Genomic DNA, 14,420 nt, shown 5'->3' with positions numbered 1-14,420 from the left:
TCTGATGGTTTATTACAATAGTCAAGTGACAAAAAAGGAAAAATTGGAAATTTAAAGAGAGAATATTTAACTTAGCTTTTCATTTTTTTCTCGCATCAGAGAGGAGACTCAGGGATAATCTTAGATAATCTTCTTCCTTACAGACCTGATTATACCACAGTAGTAGCCGAAGGTATAATAAGTGAAAAGCTCCAACACACTTTAGCTTTGCATGCTGAAGAATAATTCTTTGTTGAAGCTGTTGTGCCACAAATATCTGGGGATCAAAGTAATCTGTGACATTACATGTAAAGATTTTATGATTACTCAAAAATAAACTCAGATTGTTTGTACCTGTTTGTTTTTGTGTCAAACTGATTTTATTGAAGTGATGGATTTCACTTTTAGGTAACACTGAATATGTACTTTAAACCACTATAAAATCTAGAATTATTTAATCTTGAATAGTAATTGTCTGAAGAGGAGACATCTGCTTATTCTTTATGTATGATAATGTACAACTGCTCTTTTTTATTATAATTAACATTAACAAGTTAACTGCTAGTAAACCAGCTCGATATTAGTGGGATTTCAGTATGTGTCTTGCTTTGCATTGTCATGTTTTTCATAGCTGGACCTTCCAGCGGGCCAGCCTACAAGACAGACAGTTACACTGCATTTACATTGATCCAGCATGTCAACGCGCCGCAGCATATTCTATTCGTTTTCAGTGGGAAGCGTGTAGGTTTGAAGAATGTGTTGCATCAAAAAGTTGAGCAGTGCTAAACTTTATGTAAATGCTTCTGGCCAACACAATGCGTCTACCCAATCAGGAGGCAGGTTGTGTTTGTGTATGCATACTACCTTAACTTTCTGATTATTCAACCAAAAAATGCTTTACATAAATATTGACTTAGCAAAACTACATTTCAACTGGATGTAGGACAATTTTGCAGGGAACTCCCTCATAATGCCATAATGCAGCCAGCTGAAAAGGGAGGATGCGTTCATGTCTGTCTATGTGCTGGAGCAGTGTAAATGCAGAGTAAGTGGTCATACAGCAAAGTCGTCACTCACGCTCCCAAAATGTTGGGCTAACATACAGACAATGAAAGAGGAAAATAGTGATTGAAACTTTGAAAAAATTCATAGGTCTTAGAAAAACACTGCTCATAATATCGGGTGCACTGAGTTTTGAGTGTTTATTTGAGCTTGGCTTACAATGGCCTTCACCTGGAAGTTCTCACCTTGCAGCATGAGCAGTGTTATTTAGCAATTTTTCACTCTTACAGGTGAGGATAAAGTTACCCAATGATAGTTAGTGACCTCTAAGGGCACCAGAATGTAAACTAGAATAGTCTTCTGATGTGTCAATTGTCATTTTTAGAATGACACTTTGTAAAGTAACAATTTACAGTTAGCTAAGCTAGCGCTATTAGCCTATTTTCTATTTGATGAAGAATGAGTTGTTTTTGCTCATATTTTTATGCTTTTTACGAGGAAGGATACATTTGCTTGGCTCTACATGATTCTGAGTATCCAGCAAACTGTAGACATTTGTGCAAGTTTAAGATTAGAGTCTGTTATTATGCTAATAAGTCTGCTACTTAGACTGAGCTAGAGAGCAAGCTTAATTTGTCTTCATGGATTTAGTCATGGCATAGCAGTAGCAGATGCAGCATGTCAGATTTCCGAAAAATTTGTTGTATTATTTTATAAGATTTCATGAACATTATTATTAGCAGTTGTAATAGTGATAGAAAATGTGTGTATTTGTTAACAAAGTGGTTGGTAAAAAAAAATTAAGTGGTCATCTACCAAACACTGCAGGCAGGTGGAGTGAGATATTAATTAGCCAACCTGCACATAATTCATGGGTCTTTTTTATTACATGACACAAATACCATGCAGCCAGTGGTGGTCCAGCAAAACTACACTGGCCTGTTAATGTTATTATCTAACACTAGCCAATATGGTGTCCTCATCTATAACGGCCGACTGTCCAAACTATGTGTGTTCTGTTGCAAATCATTTCTGGTTACCATGTTGCTACTCAATGAAGTTATAAGGAGTGTTTCAGCCTGGACTGCTTTTCGAATCAGGCGCAATACAGAGCAGCCAATCAAAATTAAAGTATCTGGCAAATATCAGTTTTAAAGACATAGTAACAAATATAGACGGCTTATTTCTTAGGCATGAAGCATGCTTGGAAAATGTCCCTGTAAAAATGGAATCATGACTGTTTTTGGTGTATAATAGATGGGCAAAATGGTATCATTATTAAGATAACTTGCTTTTCTGTGCATGACTATTGTCCATAATTAAAGAACACTGAACCACTGCATGTTTCATAAAAAAGATGCATATTTAGTCTTATGTAAATGGGTTTAGTGCAGCATGTGAAACGTTGAATAAAACTAAAAATATTGTAATATGTATGGGGTATAATGAAAATGTCTTTAGGGATTGTGATATGATACCGATTGTTAGTGTCTAAATATCTTTGGCAGTCACTTTATATTGGATAATGGTAGATATCAATAAATGAGCTCATTTGTCGCTCCACAGCAACAATTTCTATACAGAAGTGCTGAGAAAGTCTCTGTTTTTGAAATTGGTGCTGAGAAATCTGACCCAAGTACCAAGTCATGTAATCATAACAAGCCATCCAACATGAGGTAACCATTAAAATTGTGTTTGAGAGTGGGGGTCTTTAATTCCAGTACGAATAAAGTCTGTTTGGACCTCCAATCACTTTTCCACAGATGTGCATTTGGATTCAGTATTGGTTTGATGAATGTGTGCAGAATAAGATGCTGAAAGGGCAAATGCTTTACATGTCTACAGAAGCTTTATTCGTTCATTCGTACATTCAGAAGATTGTCAAAAATTGTCGTTTCAATTAACATTGAATTGATTATCAAGCCATGTGGGCACTCTGGAGATCCAGCACATATTTGGTCACACTCAGCCTTTCTACACTGTAATAGGACATAGCTCTCCGTGAGCAAAGCAACTTCAGGATGTAGTACTGTGTATGTTTTAATTAAAGTCTTATCTTAATGTGAGAGTCTAGTCAATCTGAGCTTAAACTGAAGGAAAAATCAATCACCTTTCCTCCTGATGAACTTGACTGATTCTTCCTATTAATATAAGCTTAAGTATGAAGTATGTATGAACTACGCAGTCTGTAACTGCTACGATATGACTTGATACATAACTCTCACTGGTCGTCATACAGTAGACTTGCTTTATATCTGCTGAAGTGCATATGCAGGTGGGTTTTGAAAGCCGGCCATTTTTCTGAGCAGCTATATCATGTACCAAAGTCAGGAGACTAAGGGATGGACCACTGCGAGAAGCTAAAATAGCCGAACACCTACCCACGTAGCCCAAACTCCTGTTCACCTGGGAGAAACTAATACTCCATCAGACCCTTTCTGTCTTCGTGAACAGCTGATGAAATGCTGCTACAACTACATTCCACCACTACTGGGCACATGTACCTGTGCAGCATCTAGTATGTACTATAGGAAATGGAAGTTACCAATAGCAACAGTATAGATCTGTTCCCCTTTTTCAGATTCAATCTTGCTTTTATAGATGCTGCATTACAGTGTCTGTACCCTCATACTGTTGGAATCCAAATTGAGTGTGAGTATGTTAGGTATGTGATTGATGAGACCTGAGTTGGAGAAATGAGGAATTTAGTAGAGGGGCAGAGATTCGATGCGTTCCTCCGAGCCTAGAAGAAAAAGAAGAGTAGACTTTCAGTCCAGTACATCCTGTACAATGTACCTTCACAATTTAGCATGACTGCAGTAAAACTGTGGCTGGTCCAGGTCACAAATCGTCCCTGTTGTAAACCTCACATTTTATATGATAAGAAATGTGTTTATATTTATAGGGACAGTCTGGCCTAAATGAAAAATGGAACCCTCACTAAGTTGTAAACATGTCTACTCACATCCTACAGTGGTGCAGCAGTAGCCTCTCAAGTGAGATTTATGAGTTTAAAGACTAGGACCACCCCCCCCACCGCCCTTCTGATGCTGTGGAACTTTGGGTGGATTTTTGAGAATGGGCTGTTTGTTTATTTTTTATTTTTTATTAGCTGGCAAATGCAGAATGAAGCCAGATTCAGTCATATGCAAAAGTTTGAACACCCCTGCTCAAATTCCATGTCAGTGGAAATATATTAACACATCCTCTATAGGGAACAAACTTAAATATAGCTTTTTTAGCACATTTTACTTATTTATTAATTTTTTTATTGCCAATTATGTTAAACTCAGCAAATAGTAGTTGTGAAAATGTGCAGAAGTGTGTTCTCTGTGGAGGATGTGTTCACTAATTTTCACACTAAATATAAACGTGATTTGACCAGGGGCGTATAGATCTGTAGCTAAGGTTAGTGCTAGGACGCTAAATAGATTATTACAACTGTAGTAACTGTTTTCAAATCATCGCTACAGTGGAGAGAGTTTGGATACTCAAACTAAAGAAATTACTTGTCAGATAAGAAGACAATACGCTAGAAGCTAAAGTTAGCAAAGTTAGCTGGCTATCTAGACATCTCAGTTTGGGTTTATTTATTTGACTGAAATGGTAAAAAACACGTTCCTGGTGTCCATTTTGTGTTAAATAAATATAAAATTACTGTTTTCTTTATGTTTTTGTTGGACAACCAAGGTGACAGTTATGGTAATGCTAGCTTGGTTGTATTTATTAGCCTATAGCTCAGTAGCTAGACTGACAGTCAGGATTGTTTGACACCACAGCAATTCCCAGTGGTTGTATAATGTATTTGCACAGTGCATGCTGGGTATTGTACTGATATAACTACATAAATGTTGAATTAATGAGGCTGAGGGATATAATGCCACACTACAGATTTCTGTATAGTGCAACAAACAGCATATTAAAGTATAGTTTTAGGTCCCTTTAATGTAACATAATTTTATTCCAAGTAAAAAGACTATTTCTATTGGTCTGTTCATCATGCCACAATGTCAAAAAGGGCAGCTGGCTTTCAGACAAACTGTTTTCTGGGCCACAAATCAATTCTTTGAATTTTCAGTCGCTGTTTTAGAGCTTTTCTTCTTTAATTATGCATAGAAGCCAAAGGCATGTACCTTTTAATGGACCTTTTACACCAAATCAAATGGATTTTCAGTGTTTTGTCTCACCTCTTTTCACGCGTGGACGTGTTTAGAAGAGACCGCAGTCCTTGAGGTTTTCTTTGATGATAATGTCTGTCACGGCATCGAACACAAACTTGACGTTCTCTGTGTCCGTGGCGCAGGTCATGTGCGAGTAGATTTCTTTGACGTCTCGCCGCATGTTCAGATCCAGGAACTGCACCTTGATGTAGTTGCCAGCATCCTCATAGGTGTTCGGACCTAAAGGGTAATTGTGTTGCCATTTTAAAGCGTGCTTGAACTTGAAACAGGCTGAGGATGTAGAGCAAGGTCAGTCACCACATTAGTGGTAAGCATATTATGATTTTAAAGCCTCTCACAGAGAGAAGCTCCGACAGCCTTGTCATGTTGTCAGCTACTCAGATTAATACTTCTGGGGACTGAAGTTCCTGGCATTTCATTGCTGCATATCCAAAATGGTAACTTTACAGGGGAAGGTTTGGAACTTTAATTAACAATAATGTAACAAGATTTTATAGCAAATAATTTTCTGTTGGTCCATGTGTATTTGGTGTATTTGAAGGCTACTTACATATGGGCTTCCTAACACATGTATGCACAGTGAAATACGTTTTTATACAGTAATACACAAATATTTATGAACAACTTATGCCAGTAATTGCAAGATGACTTAAAATGTTTTATGAAGTAAATCTTAATGTATTGACATAAAGGGCCTTGAACCAAAGTTACAGAGATTAGTTCCATTTGTATCTGTTATAAAGCATCATAACAAAAAATTGTACTTTTGTGCTTTGTAAACTATGAATATAAAGTCATATGCAAAAGTTTGGGCACCCCTGGACAAATGGCGTGCTTTGTTGATTTTCTAAGTTAAAATAAGTGAACACATCCTCTACAAATGACACACTGCTGCACATTTAAGTTTTAGTATAAAGTATTCAGCAAATAAACAGAAATTGTGCACTAAGATTTGTTTTCTGTAGAGCAGGGGTGTCAAACTGAACCACTAAAAGGGCCATATTAAAAAATCTCAGCAATTTTACTTAACATTTTGCCATGACCCCAACGGACCATCGTTTATTCAAAATATGCCAAGACTACAACACTACAACAGCAAAATAGGCATTGAATACTTTTCCAAAAATAATTCTAAATAAAAATAAATTGTTTTAGGTAGTTTTTTAAAAGTGCCTATTTACTTGAACTACACACCAAGCATCTTTTTTTTGTGTAACCGCTTGCCCCTAGATTGTTGTTGGGGGAAGTGCTTCAGAACGCACACTATGTTGCAGTGCATGCTGGGGACTGTAGTGCAGCTCAGGGTGAAACGTGCTAATAGGAATAGAAAATTAAAATAATTTTGGGGCTGAATAGAACTGTGTCATGGGCCTGACTTGGTCCCTGGGCTATAGAGGATGTGTTAACTTATTTTTACTCAGAAAATCACCAAAATGACCAGGGGTGTTCACACTTTTACATACTGTATAGAACTGCCTTATAAGTTATAGTACCTGGTAATAATGCTTCACAACAGTGTTATGAATGGTATACATGGTCTCTTACCTTTAGTGTTTAAGGCCCCGTTGTGTCTATACATTGTCTCATTTACTTTGTAAAACATTTACAGGTATAAGCTGTTCAGAAATGCTCAAAAATAGCTTTATAAATACATTGCATATGCATATGTTATGAAGTCTTTATTGCCGAGATTTTGATATGACAGCAAAGATATTTTCTTGCCTTGTCAGATATTTCAAGTTAAGGATGAGATGGTTCATTTTTGGCTATTAAGCAGACTCTATTTATTTCCTGGCTTACCATCATAATCAGGGAAGCATATGCTCAGGTGGGCCTTCTTGATCTTCTCGAGGAACACATCCTTCTTGTTGAGGAAGAGTACAATGGAGGTGGTGGCAAAGTAGCGGTGGTTGCAGATGCTGTTGAACAGGTGGAGACTCTCATGCATTCGGTTCTTTAAGAGGCAAACAGAGAGAACGAGATTGAAGTAACCAGCTACTAGACTCAGGTGAAGATCTTGCACAATGTAAAGGATGTATCTAGCTTTTCCACAAGGCTTGAGAAGCTGTGTGGAAAATGAGCAGCTCATGAGTTCCCACCATTCAACGATCACTCACCACTTCATCATCCTCCACCAGCACCATGTCGTAAGCACTCAGAGCAGCAATGAAGATGATACAGGTGACGCCTTCAAAGCAGTGGATCCACTTCTTCCTCTCTGAGCGCTGACCGCCCACGTCGAACATCCTACACACACAGGATTCGGTGTGTTTACTATGCGTTTGCTTTTTAGACCAACGTCTCACAAATCTAGACCTGAAGGTGTACCTGCACTGCACTTCTGAGCACATCTGATTCAGCCTGAGCATTAGCTAATGATATGACTATGCAGTGCTGGTGTACAGAGCTGTATTTGGGAAACACTGCTTTAGGCAAAGCTGTGTTGTGTCAGTTTTTATGTTTAGCTTTATAGAGCATCTAACAAAGCTGCTCTGATAAGATGTAAGGTCATTTTGATACTGGTCTCTTTTGGGTGTGTTTGTGGGTGGAGCTAAACTCATAGCTAATAAGCAAGAACTACTTTTTTTTTTCTTTAAGAAAGAGTTTTTATCAAACCAGTCGGTGTCCTAATATACACCGTAAAAGAACGGTAAATGTTTGGAAACAGGGCTGTCAGAAAAAAATAAGTTAATTAACAGTAAAAGTATGTTTTCTCAATGATGGTAAAAATTGTAAAATTACAGTCATTTAATTTCTTAGAAATACTGCCTTTTTCTGTAATTCAGCAGTTCTACTTATTCAACTAGTTATTCTGACATACAGTCCTTTACCATAATAATAAGCCCTTCTATGCATAAATGTAAATCTGATCGTCTTAACCAGCCTCTATTAAAACCAACCATTATCCATGATAGCGTTTATGAATAATCACTCCTTCAGAGTTTAATACATGCTACGTTACGTGCTGCAATTGTTCAGATATGCTTACATGTCGCAATATTGTTGTGTCACTGACGATGATTCCACACTGCGAATGGCAGTGTACTATGAGCCAACATGTACATCAACACCACTGTAAATCATCTGTGCAGGCAGTTCTTGGGGAACGTCCCTGGTTTAAGGTGGTGATGATGCATATCGGCCCACATGTATCAAGCATCTCAGAGTAAGAGTACTGATCTATGATTAGATCTCATCAGGTCATGGAATTTTATTCAGTATCAGATAAAAAGCAAAAGCTGATCCTAGATCAGTATTATTAGTCCAAGTTTGATAAACAGATGATTTATTCGTAGGAAAAATAAGAAGTTATGTCATGTAATTACATAATAAACTGTCATTTATCTGTTTATAGTCACAAAAATACTACGATTAGCTCAGCATGATAAGGCTGCTTATATAAACATGAGGTATTCCGGATATGAAGTTAATTATAAGTTAATTATTGATGTGGTCCAGCTTTCTTGGTTATTATAGAATCATCTACAGCTCCGTTTAGCATCAGAAACTTCTGCATGTTTACATTTTCCAACAAATGCTTTAAAACTAATATAATATTAGCTCATTGGCGTCAAAGAGGGTTAATTTTGAACATCTGCAACAAACAAAATTGTTTTTTTATTATTGAAAACAGCAACTGTCCAAACGTTTGTGTATGTTTAGTTGGGTTGTACCTGAAGTTGAGATCTTTGAAGGAGAACTGGGTCTCGATAATACCAGTGGTCTTCACTCGTGAACGCAGCACGTCCTGCTCGGTGGGGACGTAGCCAGGCTGGACCAGCCTCTGCAAGTCGTTCAGGTAGCTGGAAGAACGAGAGAAAAGACAAAGTGTGATTCCTTTTTTGCTTGATCGATAGTTGGTTTTGTACGCACTGGGTTGCTTCTTGGCATGATGGATTTTCTCAACATGGTGCCATTATGTGAGGTATGGTGATCCATGGCAATACGGCAAATATCAGCACCCTCCAAAAAGAACAAGTGTCTCCATTTTTGTTGATTATTATATTACATTAAAAGTAAAGAATGTTTTTGCTTTCTCCTATAAAGTTGCCATTTTAGAGATGCTGCGATGTATAGCATCACTATGTTTAGTTTGAGGTTCGGGAGGAAGTTACAAGACAAACTATGCTTGCAAATTAGCAGTGTCATGTTTAACTGTGAGTCCACTGATATTTTTTTGGATGTACAATGATATTGAAATTATATTGCTATCGGCAGATATAAAACAAATCATTATTGGCCAAATGGTACGGTTTGAACAATATTTCTGAGAGATATTTGGTGATGTTTTTATTGCACTCCAGAAGACCCGAATGTTCTGATGATGCTAGGTTACTAGAACATCTGTATTTATCGTTTTATTTCTCTGTAACGCTAATAGAGAAAGATATAGTCAAAATTTCTTCATTTTACAAATGTTGATGTGTCAACATCAGAAGACGTAGACATGAAAAGTAACAGATATCGCCATCGGCCCACCGTTCCCACATCGAGCAACTGATATGAATACATTTTAAAAAAGGCATTGTTACCAGTGTTGTGTATGTGGGCCCATAAAAATTACATAATGGCATAATGTGCTGACATCCAATCAGCTACTTGTTACCATGTAGTTTTCTGCAGTTACTATACACTGATTGTTGTCATTTACAAATGCTTAACAATTGTTCTAATTGGCCTTTTTCACAATATATGCTGTTGTTCACTTTCTGGAAGTACTGACCCATCACATGCTCAGAAAGTGCCTTCACATCATTTATTGCGCAAACATACCATCACATTTTTCACTGTTAGTTTTAGAGGCTGAATCTAATCAGGTTTTAACTTTTTTGACAGTCTAACTGGGACGTACTATCCAGCGGAGTCATTGAGCTGGTATTCCGAGGCTCTGTCGAAGCACGCTTGGATGCCAGTGTCTTTCCACAGCTGCAGAATGATGTCAGACAGCTCTTTCGGCATGGTGCCCTCCTCAATAGTATCAGCCAAGTGCATCAGTTTTCTGGCATTATCCTGCAAAACACAAACCCTACACTCAGATGGCTGGTCCAAATATGATCCACCTCATAGTGATTATTTATGTATATGTATAATATTAATGAAGAACCTTCAAACACAGCAGTCCAAACAATTATCCATGTCAATACCTGCTGGGCGGGGTCTCCGTAGCCAATGTTGAGCGTATTCATAGCCTTCACAATCGCCATAATCGACTGCAAGGTGTTGCTGTAGATGATGGAAATGAACTCCAGGCACTCTTCTAGGGAGTAACCATCTTTGTGGATAATTCTGTAGAAGAAAAAGGCATCTGGATGATCTGCAAAAGGTTTAAAATAACGGCTAACACTTTACTTTAACAAGTGTCAGTTGTCATAATGGCTGTTTTTTGCTGTTATTTTACTTCAGTAAGTGTTATGACACTTTTATAAATGTCTGTATGGACTACTTTGCCTTTATTAGTTCAAACAGTTAAAAAAAACTATTAAAAAACAATGAAGTATTCAGACGTCAGATATTTAGAATGATTACGTAATAATCTGTTTAAATGCAAGGCATTAGTAATAAGCTAAATAAATACAAACTCATCATTTATAGGATACTTTCTATTGGGAGGTGTCTGCCCAAACCCTAACCCCTAAATTTACACTTGTGGGAGCGTCAGTGTTTATTTATGTATATTTATATTTTTATTTTTTTATTTTTTTAAAGTGAAGTTGACAGATTTAGATATATCATTAATTTATAAATAAATTTTAAAAAGCTGTATTCAAAAAATGCTGTTTCACGTTTTCTACTGAAACACAGAGTCTAAGTTTGTGGGCGGAGCCTTATTTTAGCCACACCCCTGCACTTTACAACAGGAAGTTAGACTGCATCCCTGTGCCTCATGACCACATGGTGAGCAGTTCGCATTGTTTTGAAGTAAACGTGTCCAAAAGTCTGAAAATCAGAGTGGAACATTAATAATTGTCACTACTGAAACACATTTTCTGCAATAAAGTCATTTTTTATGTTTTAATGAAAAATATGATGCTTTTGAGTGTACAGCTGCTCAAAGCTGTTTGCAAACCATGTAATGGCTAGCGTTTTTGAGTTCTGCTAAAATGAGCTAAAATTGTCACTACCAAAACATTTGGTAATGTTTCAGTAGTGATATGATTGTTCACTTATTTGTTTTAATAACATAAATATAATTAAGGGTCATTCAAAGCAAAAAGATTTTAGTCTAAAGTCCAGGTCAGTTAAAAGTCTGAAATGTGTTTTGAACCAGTTCAGTAGAAAAATACATGTAGGTTTATGTCAGTTTCATTGAAGGGCTTATACATTAGCACGTACGTGTAGGTGTTGTCTAGCCTTATGAACGCTCATAAAGCAATTATATTCTAAAATATCCACTTGATAGAGTTAATAGTGAATGTGAAGTGCACACTTACTTCATCTGTTTGACGATAGTGCTCTTCCCAGACTCACCAGCACCTGAAAAATAGACAAGACAAACCAATTTGGCATTCAGTATCTGATGCAGTTCAGTTTACTACTTGCTATACATGCATGCAATGTTTACGTATTTACGTATTTATTTATGTTTTACCATAAATTAGAGAGCAGAGGAACGCAAGTGATAATCAGCAGGGGGCAGCACTTCACCAAATATAAACAGACAGAGCACCTCATTGAAATGATGAATCTAAGTCTGATCATCCCTACATCTATAAAATGCCTTTTTATGATGGCATTATTTAACTAAATTTTATATTAAACCAATGGACCCTGTTAGTACAGGGATAAAATCACAGGTAAACAGTTCTGTATTCTGGAACATAATAATTTGACTGAACATCTATTAATCAGGGTTGATTGACAGTTCAAGACCAGCAATTTTGGCATATCTGCTGAAATAACATGAACTTGACTTGAATCTAACTCTACACAAATGAATGTAATTGTGTATTTCGGAGTTTAATATTGTTATGAAATATTGTTTCTTTAATATTCCTTATGTCAAGGCCTTAGAATCTCTCACATAATCAATAACAGAATCAGATTCACATGCATTTCACATGCACGCCGTTTCAATTTCAGGTTCCAACAAGACTTGTTTGACCGAATGTTGACGCACTTATATTACGTGTTCGAAGTCTCGTGGATCAGGTTGCTCAGATATGCCAGAGTGGGAGATCACAATCAAACAGCAAAGTGTTGACATTCAGCTAAAGGATCAACACAGATAGCAGAACTTTTGCTTTCTAGGTGATTCACCATTGTTCATTTAGAAACAATTCACAGAGGGACACTTTATACAGGTAAAGTTGTATGTCATATGATGATTTAATGAAGGCCTTGACAGTCATCATGGACTGAAGGTCAAACGTTACGGTAAATTGAGAATTACACTCAATTTAATGATTAAATGAATAATTGCTGTTATTTCACTTCAACAATAACTTTTACAGTGTTGATTTACACAATAAGCTTTTACGTTTTTCAGGAACAGCAAAAAGTTAAATGATGTAAAATACTGTAGTTACCTATTTACAGTAATTCCTTGTTACACTACCTGCCTTGAGATTTGATCACCACTTTCAAACATGATGGATTCTGGTGCTAATTTTATTACAACTTTATTCCCAGTGTTCTACAGCTTTCTCAGTCACTTTAGAACCATCTATGGCTCTGTTCATCATTCTGGACACATCTAACATCGCTGATTACAAAGTTTTGAATGGAAGTGGAAATGTTACATACAGCTTTGCTAATGATTTTCCAAGAAAAATCTATTTTTTTCTGTTTTAGCTGGTTTTACTAAACTGAAAAGGAATCATTTAATGACTCCCAAAGTGATCATACACTCACTATCAAAATCTTGGTGCTGTTTTAATGTGGAGAATTCCATTCCCTTCCCCATCACTTTCTCCCCCTCTCCCCTCACTGGTATGTTTGGTATGTTCTCCTGTCCTGTATGTATATCTCTAGGAGGATCGCAATAAGAGGCTTGGGATCATTACTTTAGCCCTAAGCCTGCAAAAGCTGATGAGTGCGAGGACGCTGTGCAAGTTCCTTATCCCTGACCCAGATCTAACACAAAGTCAATCTCAGCTCAGCAATGACTTATAAAGACAAATGTTTTTCTTAATTTGGTAATGTTTGGTATTTCAATATGAGCATAAATCCAACAAATGATAAGTTAGTCAAACATTGTCTTTTTCTTCACATGCAACCAGCTGCAGTCACCAACTGAACAATATTTTTGTCTGTTTGCAAAATCCTACTATGCCTTCTTTGTAGTTCCATGGTTTGAAGGAATGAGATAAGATGCAATTAATTCTTCTTTCAAGCTAATCTTTAGAATACATACATATTGCATACCACTCTTATAAAATCGTCTTGACTGTTTTAACTAGAACCAGTGACAAACTATGAATGAATGGGTTCCTCATAATGTTAAACAGTTAGTAGGCCTGCAACACAACCATATCATTTGCATTAGAGTTTGCCTCTAATCATGAACTTGGTCTGTTAGTGTTTAAATCTATGGTGTTAATCAAGGCTCACTCATAGGCCCAATGTTGTTTACCCAGTAGCAGCAGTTTGACGGTCCTGGCATCCTTGTCGGCGTCCTCCTTGAGCTTCTTCTCCAGTTCCCTGGAGTGTTTCTCCTCTGCGCTTGCCCCAGCCCCCATACTGACTCTGAATCAGGAGCGAAGAAGTCTGGAATGGATGACCGCTTGATCGCCGCAAGGCCCACCAGGAACCGTCAACTACGCAGCTCTAGTCCTCACTGGCTATGGTGAATCAGCCAGTTGTTTCGAGTCTTAGGGGGATTTTTGGATTTTGGTTGACCACCTGGGCAGGCATGGCCAATGGGCAACAAGGACAGGGGGCCACTGATAGGGGGGGTACAGGTGACCTGAGATTTAGGTGGAATATGCTGTGGTCAGCAGAAGGTGCTAATCTGACTGCTTCTCAAAGTCTTCTCAGGCACATTAAAAGGGCGAGCCATTGAGAGAGGAGGAGGCTGGTTGAAGAGGCTGATGATGAGATATAATGTTACGTATATGTTACATATCAGAATAAAATATTGATATCACACAGCCTATTTGAAAAGCGATGAAATTCAAACCTGTTAGCAGTCCATATCATCTCTTTGAATATCCTGAACTTTATTTTGTGACATCATGCAATTTATGAAATTATGAAACATAATCAACTTTAAACAAAATGGTCTGACCACTGCATTCCTATATTTTTTGATCAAATATA

The 14,420-nt window shown here is 37.2% G+C and overlaps 1 protein-coding gene across 1 annotated transcript; it reads right to left on the bottom strand.

Moving 5' to 3' along the window:
- Nucleotides 1-5,173: 5,173 nt before the first annotated feature.
- On the bottom strand, nt 5,174-13,840 carry gnat1 (guanine nucleotide binding protein (G protein), alpha transducing activity polypeptide 1). The gene is made up of 8 exons (XM_036569621.1): nt 13,735-13,840; nt 11,594-11,636; nt 10,307-10,448; nt 10,015-10,172; nt 8,837-8,965; nt 7,280-7,409; nt 6,963-7,116; nt 5,174-5,381 (listed from the first exon to the last, which is right to left on the bottom strand). Exons 1-8 carry the CDS (start codon nt 13,838-13,840, stop codon nt 5,191-5,193), a joined length of 1,053 nt encoding a protein of 350 aa, XP_036425514.1. The 3' UTR covers nt 5,174-5,190.
- Nucleotides 13,841-14,420: the final 580 nt, after the last annotated feature.

Source organism: Colossoma macropomum, unplaced genomic scaffold, assembly GCF_904425465.1.
Source record: "Colossoma macropomum unplaced genomic scaffold, Colossoma_macropomum, whole genome shotgun sequence".
Lineage (NCBI taxonomy): Eukaryota > Metazoa > Chordata > Actinopteri > Characiformes > Serrasalmidae > Colossoma > Colossoma macropomum.
Note: the sequence above shows the minus strand (reverse complement) of the source record. Positions and strands in the feature narration are given on the sequence as shown.